At 62.9% G+C, this 8,045-nt stretch overlaps 1 protein-coding gene across 4 annotated transcripts in view; it reads right to left on the bottom strand.

Annotated features, from left to right (window-relative positions):
• Window positions 1-1,967: 1,967 nt before the first annotated feature.
• MAP3K12 (mitogen-activated protein kinase kinase kinase 12) overlaps window positions 1,968-8,045 on the bottom strand; it is an 82,699-nt gene continuing 76,621 nt past the window's right edge. For 2 of the 4 annotated variants that reach the window (XM_050925808.1, XM_050925809.1), the window contains exons 10-14: window positions 7,475-7,612; window positions 6,199-6,814; window positions 5,100-5,170; window positions 4,385-4,661; window positions 1,968-3,361 (exon numbers count right to left, since the gene is read on the bottom strand). In XM_050925808.1, the coding sequence (XP_050781765.1) occupies window positions 3,263-3,361; window positions 4,385-4,661; window positions 5,100-5,170; window positions 6,199-6,814; window positions 7,475-7,612 (1,201 nt within the window). In that variant the 3' untranslated portion in view covers window positions 1,968-3,262. The remainder of the gene's footprint in view (window positions 3,362-4,384; window positions 4,662-5,099; window positions 5,171-6,198; window positions 6,815-7,474; window positions 7,613-8,045) is intronic. The other 2 variants (XM_050925810.1, XM_050925811.1) reach the window with 2 other exon arrangements.

Genomic DNA, 8,045 nt, shown 5'->3' with positions numbered 1-8,045 from the left:
GACAGTGGGCTGGAGGGAAGAACTTAGTTCTCTGGGAAGCACCTGTGAAGGGATTTGTGGAGCAAGTCTGGGGGAGGCTGTGCACCTGCTGTTCAATCCTTTCCCACTGCTAGAAAGAAGGGGGCTTCCTCTCTCCCCCCACCCACCCCCTGGGCCATGCTGCCTGGGGCTGGACCATGTAGTGCTCCATGCTCTGCACATGGTGAACAGGCAGGTGCTTGCTGGGGTGGAGGCAGGTGGGGATGGCAGATCAGCAAGTCTGTCTCCAGCCTTTTCATTCCCAGCTCCCTCTGCTGGCAGGGCAGAGCCATTGCACAGGTGACCACCTATAGGCTGGGTACAGGAGGTGCTCTCAGCCCTGGCTGCTGCCCTGAAGCACATTGCATGGCCAGGAGGCAGAAGCAGATGTTTGAGAGAGGGGGGAGAGAAGCAGGCCACTGAGGAGAAACAAAGGGTCAAGTTCCACCCTAGGGCTGGGCCAGAGGGGGGTGGGATGTGGGACCAAAAAGTCATTTTGAAACAAAAAAACAATGTTTCATGTCCCTTTTTCCTGGACTTTTTTTTTGGAGGGGGGAGCAAATTTTGTGACTCCAACAGAAACAGCTTGGGTGACCCTAAAGCTGCATTTTTTGGTCCCATGTCCCCCAAAAAGTTTGGGTCAAATGTCATTCAGTGCTACCCCTTGGCCATGGTCTCTTTCTCCCCTCAGGCAGCTGGAGGCCTAGGTTGCTGGTGCACAAGTACTGCAGCTGGCTCTGCTGGTCTCTGAAGGAATTGCTACAACCAAAGAGAAAGCGTAGGCTGGTGGATAGAGCACAGGCCTGGGCTGTGGGCCCTGCTCTTGACCTGTTGGGTGACCCTTTCAGGGCAAGGCCCCTTGCTGGGCTGCTGTTTCCCTTCCTGCCCCCTTGTTGATTTAATACCCAGCTATTGTCTTTGCACAGCAGGGTCCTAGCATAAGCCTCATTGTACAGATGGGAAACTGAGGCAAGGCAAAGGGAAACAATTTACTTGAGGTCTCCCAGCAGGCCAATGGCAGAGCTAGAGAAGGGCCCCAGGGTCCCAGGCAAGGGTTGTAGCCATGGGGACTGCCTCTCTCTGAGCAGGTGAGCTTGCTGGGACAGGTGCATGACCAGCACAAAACATGCTCCCTTCCCCCACAAGGGGCAAACAAGAGAGGCAACTGGCCTACCCTGTTTTGGGGGCTGTGGGGGGCCAGGTGTGGATTTTGGGGGGGGGGGGAAAAGGGTGAGTTCCATGTACCAGCCAGCTGAGCCTGCCTGTGGGGCAAAGCCATGGCTCATGGCCCACAGGCTGCCACCGCCTTAGCCACAAACCTCACAGGCTGGGGAACTCAGCTAGGGTGACCAGCCAGCAAGTGTGAAAAATCACCAAAAATTGGGACACTCCCTATAAAAATCAACATCTGGTTGCCCTAAACTCGGCCCTGCAGCCCCCTGCCAGAAAACCCCCTCTGAAGCCTGGGCATCAGGAGAGTCCAACCCACAGCCGTGCTGGCCAGGCAGCAGGCATGGGTGGGGCAGGTAAGTCCAGTGCTGGTGAATGTGCTACATTGGATTGGGGGCATTTAGCTGTCAGCCCCCCCCCCCCCCCCCCCAGCCTGCCCCCTTGCCAGGACCCTAGGCCAACCAGGAGCTACCCAGGGAAACTAGGAGCTTTGACTGATGGGGTGTGAGGCTGTCCCCAGTGGCCAGAGGGGTTTCCCACCAATGCCCACTGCATTTCCCTCTGTAATGCTATTATGTAGGACCTACAGCAACCCCAGGAGGTGCCAGCTGAAACATGCCCCATCAAGCAAGGCTAAAAACCAGGCAGGAGCTATGACAGACCCCCACCCCCAGCTAGCGTGGCTAGCCAGCGCTCTGCCCCTCCCCCTAGGGCCTGAGCCACCCCCTCTTCAGGGCTAAGGAGGCACAGGGCCTTCGGCTCTGCAGGGGGAGTCTGATGGCCAACCAGCCCGTGGGTCTCTGCCAGCATGACAGCAGGCAGCCCAATAGGGTGACCAGATGTCCCGATTTTGGTGTCTTTTTCTTATATAGGCTCCTATTAACCCCCAGCCTCATTTTTCACATTTGCTGTCTGGTCACCTGAGGTTTTAGGGGGGCAGCCCACACTGATCCCATGCTGGGCTCACTGCTCCCCACACGTGCACTGCGGGAGGGGTCCAAGGGGCCAAACACTCAGCAGCGAAGACAAACAGTTCCAGAAAGAAGCGGAGGGGGCAGGGGGACTTTCACCTGAGAAACAGCTCTGCGGGAGGCACCCACCTACATAAACAGGGGAGGGGGGGGGCTGCCTCCCCCCACACAACAGGGGCTCAGAGGAGTCAGCAGCCCCACCCCCCAAGCGACACCCCTCCCTGTTCCAACCAGGACACAAGTGCAAATGTAAACATTCGTTTAAAATAAATTAACACCAACAAAAAGTGCAGTGCATGTGGGTACCAGCAGGAGGCAGTGCAGCCACCCCCACCCTCCCTTGGCCCGAAAGCTGGCAGCGGCCTGGGGCGGGGGCAGAATTGCTTGGTGCTGAGCTGGGGGCGGCTGCTACGGAGCAGGGGGTTTGGATCTAGAGTCTGCCTGGGAGCAGGAGCGTGGGATCGCAGTTCTGCCCCAGCCTGGTACGTTGCTGCGCTGGGCAGATTTTGGGGGTGGTTGGTTGCTCTGCTGGGCTTTGACTGGTCTCGAAGGAGCTTCCACACGATCTCCGCGACGTAGCAACCTGCACACCTCTGCCCACAGGGCACCACGCTGCCTGCCCCCCCTCTCCGGCTCCTGCCGAGCTCACGGCTGGACCCAGCGTGCCAACGGGTCCGCTCGGGCTAAGCGCCGGGACAGCGCTGCATCTCGCCTCTCTTGGGTTCAGCTTTGCAGATGGAGGGGGGATTATGCTCCTCCGCATCCCAGCCTCTGCCCCAGTGCATCCTGGGCCTGTTCCCAGACACTGCCCATCATGGGCCGGTCCTGCTCCGAGCTGGTGCCAGTGCCACGGGGCCCTTCTGGCCAGGAGTCCGACGCTATGGGGCATTTCTTGGTCTCCAGCTGTACAAGGCTAACCCCCAGGCCCCTGGCCCCTCAGTCTGTCCATCAGGACCAAGGTGGGTTCAGTGCATGGGCCGCTCCGGCTGGCTCCAGCGCTGCCTCTGGGTAGATTATACATTATATAGCTTTATATAGAGATTTATAGATTATTTATATAAATATCTGGGGGGTCTGTACAACCTCGGGGGGGGTGGAGGGCATCACGAGCTGGGGGCAGCCGGCAGTCTGTGCGTGTCTCCGCTGCCCGAGTGGTCCAGTTCGGTGCTGTCACAGTCCGAGTCCTCGTACACGGAGGGGGTCTAGTCCAGAGCCGGGGGAAAGGTGAGATCAGAGCACAGATGGGAGGAAAAGGGGGAGCTGGCACCCCCACTCCCAATGCCAAACCAAACTGCTGCTCCACCTCCACCCACTGTGATCTCCGGGGCAGACAGGCCCCGCTGAGGGGCAAGATGCTCTGCAAGTCCTGATGAACCCGGGGCTCACCCTTTATGGGCATCACTAACCCAGCGGTTCTTCTAGCCCCTGCACCACTGGAGCCTCTGGGAATCTGTCCCCGGGAACCCCTAGCAGTCCCCACATCCCCAGCACAGGGAGCACGTGGGACTCCCCAACCCTGAACACACTGTACCCCCCTACAGTCACCAACAGGGGGAGCTCTTTGACCCCCGCCCACTTCAGCCCCCTGGCATTCCCCACATCCCCCAGGAGGGGGAGCACTCGGGACTCCCCTCCCTCGGCCCTGAACACACTGTACCCCCCCACAGTCCCCAACAGGAGGAGCTCGTGACCTCCCCACTTCAGCCCCCTGTACCCCCCAGCCCCCAGGAGGGGAAGCACTGGGGATCCCACACACCCCCTTGTATTCCCCAGCAGGGGGGGCAGATGGGACCCCACCCCCCTCGATCCCCCTGCACCCTCCAGCCCCCAGTGGGGGGGGCACAGGGGCTGCCACGCCCCTCGAGCCCCCTGCACCCTCCAGCTCCCAGTGGGGGAAGCACTGGGGATCCCACCTCCCCTTGTATTCCCCAGCAGGGGGGGCACATGGGACTCCACCCCCCCTCGAGCCCCCTGCACCCTCCAGCCCCCAGTGGGGGGGCACAGGGACTGCCACCCCCCTCGAGCCCCTGCACCCTCCAGCCCCCAGTGGGGGGGCACAGGGTCTGCCACCCCCCTCGAGCCCCTGCACCCTCCAGCTCCCAGTGGGGGAAGCACTGAGGATCCCACCCCCCCCTTGTGTTCCCCAGCAGGGGGGGCACATGGGACCCCACCCCCCCTCGAGCCCCTGCACCCCGCAGCCCTCAGCAGGGGAGGCACTCACTCACCTCAGCGGCATTCTGCTCAGCGCTGAGCTGGCTCTTGACTTGCCGGACAGCGGCCTCCTTCTCGGACAGGCCGTCGGAGTGGGCCAGGGCGTCGAGCGGGGTCTCGGAGCTCTGCGAGAGCATGTCGTCCGAGCGCTCGCCTGTGTTGATGCTGGCCACGTCGGGCGTGCCGCTGGGCGACGCGTCGCTCGTGTTCCCCTCCTCGCCGTCCCCGTCCGAGAAGTTCTCTGAGCTGAAGGTGGAGAGCGACTGGTGCTTGCTCAGCCCCTGGGGCCACCTGTCAGCAGAGCAGCCCCCCATCACCCACCAGTCGGGGGTATTGTCCCTGCTGGGGACTGAGGCCCAGAGACTCTTCAGCGAGCGCAATGCTGTACAATAGGCCAGTGACAGAGCCAGGGACAGAACCCAGGCATTTAGGGTGTCTAGCCACCCCTCCCTCCGTTCTAGCCACCCGGAACTGAGAAAAGAACCCAGGCATCCTGGCTTCCAACCCCGCCCTGCTCTAACGACTAGGACCATTAGCCATGGTCTTAAGCACAACGAGCAGTGTCCGGCACTATTACAGCGCCCCATAGAGGGTGACAAACACCCACGTGCCACAACGACCCCTGCCCTGCACCAGGGCTCACCGGGCACGGCAGGCCAATGGCAGAGGAGAAAGGACACATGGCTGAGCAATGGTGCTGAAGGCTCAGGAGCCCAGGCCCGTACCCACCTCTGCCTCAGTGGCAGCTCCACCTCGCTGTCCACTTCTCCCTCCTCCTCCTCGGACGAGACCCCTCGCTTCTGGAGAGCAGAAGGCAGAGAAGAGCCACATTAGCTGGACCCGCCCCCGCCTGGGTGCTGTGAACCCCATGGGCACAAGAGGACACAGGCTGCCCTGGACAGCCGGGACACCCGCTTGCCCACAGGGCAGGATACGCCCAGGGCCTGTCGCCAGCCAGAACACCCACGTGAGAGCCAGCAGCCTACTGACTCTGCCCAGCCCTCAGATGGTAATGAAAATGACTTGCACAACCAGATCCCAGGGCTGGGATAGCAGGAGGCTGCGTGTCAGGATTGTGGAGCTGTGGAGACAGCCCAGGACTGGGATAGCACAGGGACTGGGGAGGGGCACAGGGATTGTGGAAAGGAGGGGCTGAGGGACTGGGGATCCACAGGGATGGGGGGCACAGGGATGGGGATGCTGAGGGATGGGGGGGAACTAGCCAAACCAGGTAGCCCAGGCCAGCGAATTCCCCCCCGTCAGCCCCTTCAGAAGCCCAGTAACTTGGCTCTGACCCACTTTCCCCACAGGCAGTCTGGCTGGACCTGCAGCCTCCGAACACTGGAGAACACCATCTCTCCTCCTTATCCCGGGAACGTGTCCCCATAGTTCATCACCCCTCCGCCCCCCGCCCCAGGACAACCGGGAGCTGAATACTTCCTTTGAAGCTAATGGCTTTAAACTCCAACTGTTGGTTCCCATCCTGCCTGATCCCCACTCGACTGAGGGGCCCCTCAGTGCCTGGTCCTCCCTGCGAAGGGCCCAGGAGCCCTGGTTGAGGCACGTCTCCAGCCACATTTTGCTGAGCCCCTCGCTGCCAGCATCTTCTCCAGCCTGCGGCCAGTTTTGTGGCTCCTCCGATCTCCCTCATACGACGCACACCCCAGAGCTGGGCGCAGTGTTCCAGTCCCACCAATGCTGCATGCACCCCCTACAGGCCATCAGCTTCACAACCAACAGTCCCCTACTGCCCCCTACAGTCAACCCATTTAAAATCAACACAGGTGCCCCGCCCCCCAAGGCCCAGCCCCCGCTGAGCCGTGCTCACCTGGCTCCGGGTCACAGCCGCTCGGTACAGCAGCTCTGCGGGTGTCAGGTGCTGCTGCGGCACCCCACAGGCCTTGCCCACCTTGCCCGCCATGCCTGCCTCCTTGTCGGGCTCCTCGCCTGGCTGCAGCCTCTGGGCTAGGGCCAACAGCCGGTGGCTTTTGTCTGCTGGCCCCACGGCCCCCTGCTTGGAGGAGGGTGAATCAGGGCTGCTGGAGAAGGGCACAGAGGCTGTGTCCTCACTGGGGGTCTCGCTGCGGGGCTGCTCGGCTGGGGGCGACTCGGGCCCGGCACGGGCCCCCTCTTTCTTGGCCTCGGCCTCCAGAGTGGTGTTGATGAGGTCAGGGCTGGACGAGGACATCCGGCGCAGCAGGTCGTGCTGCAGCCCACGCAGGGCGGCAGGGGTCTCCAGCTGCTGCCCCACATCCGCTGGCTCTGGGGCCCGGGGCCCTGCCAGCTCCCCACAGCTGCCCTTGGCGCTGGCTTTGCGGTAGCGCGGCTTGGCCCGGCGGCTCCGGCCCGGGGAGGTGGGGCCCTTCTGGCAAGCGGGTATTGACACCTGGGCAATGGCCGAGTCCAGTTTGGGCAGGATCACCTCTGTCTTCAGGATGTCCGGCCTGGGGGACAGCATGGGTCAGGGGGGCCAGTCCCTGCACCCCTCCCCCTCCCTGAGCCCTGCACCCTTCCCCTCCCCACTTCCTGTGCCCCTCTTTGATCCCAGGTGCCTTCCCTGTCCCCAGTCCTGCATCTTCCCCCAACTCGGCTCCCCCACCCTCAACTCCTTCCCCCCCTCAGCTTTCCTCCCCCATGTTCCTGTGCCTCACTTCCCATCCCCCAACCCTCCTGAGCCGCAGACCCCCCCCAACCTCCAGTGCTTCAGCTCCCCCCTCCAGCTGTCTCCCCCCACCTCCCTGTACCTCAGCCCCCCCATATCCCTCCCCCATCTCCCTCTACCTCAGCCCTCCCATCTCCCTCCCCCACCTCCCTGAGCCTCAGCTCCTTCCCCCCACTTCCCTGAGCCTCAGCCCCCCATCTACCCTCCCCCCACCTCCCTCTACCTCAGCCCCCTTCCTCCCCCACCTCCCTGTGCCTCAGTCTCCCCGCAGGTGCCCAGTGGTGATTCCACCTCACAGCCCCTACCCCCCAGGTCATTACAGAGGGAAAGGGGCTTGTCCCTCCTCATAACACAGTGAGCAAGGGCCAGAACCCAGGAGTCCTGACCCCGCCTCCACCCCAAGGTGAGGAGTGTGGCTGCGGCCCCAGACCAGGCCCCTCACCGCTTGCTGTGCGGCGACAGCTTCTGGGGCACGTTCCTCTTCTTGATGAGCTTCTCCACCGTGTTGCCGTGCAGGAGACTGCGCGATGCATGCGGCTTGAACAGCCCCGGGTACTTCTTCTCCAGCGCCTGCTCCCGCCTGCCAGGGAGAGAGAGTCAGCCCTGCCCGGGCACTGCCCCTGTCGGAATCAGCCCTGCCCAGGCACTGCCCCCGTCGGAGTCAGCCTTGGCCCAGACACTGCCCCCTTCAGACTCAGCCCTGGCCCCGTCAGACTCAGCCCTGCCTGGGCATTGCCCCCACCAAACTCAGCCCTGGCCCGGGCCTGGCCCCCATCAGACTCAGCCCTGCCTGGGCACTGCCCCCATCAGACTCAGCTCTGGCCCCATCAGACTCAGCCCTGCCCAGGCACTGCCCCCGTCAGACTCAGCCCTTGCCCAGGCACTGCACCCGTCACTCAGCCCTGCCTGGGCACTGCCCCCATCGGAGTCAGTGCTGCCCAGGCACTGCCCCTGTCAGACTCAGCCCAGGCTTGGCCCCCGTCAGACTCAGCCTTGCCCGGGCACTGCTCCCA

The sequence above is a fragment of the Gopherus flavomarginatus genome, chromosome 16, assembly GCF_025201925.1.
Source record: "Gopherus flavomarginatus isolate rGopFla2 chromosome 16, rGopFla2.mat.asm, whole genome shotgun sequence".
In the NCBI taxonomy this organism is placed as follows: Eukaryota; Metazoa; Chordata; order Testudines; family Testudinidae; genus Gopherus; species Gopherus flavomarginatus.
The sequence above is the reverse complement of the archived record's forward strand: the minus strand, read 5'-3'. Positions and strand labels throughout refer to the sequence as shown.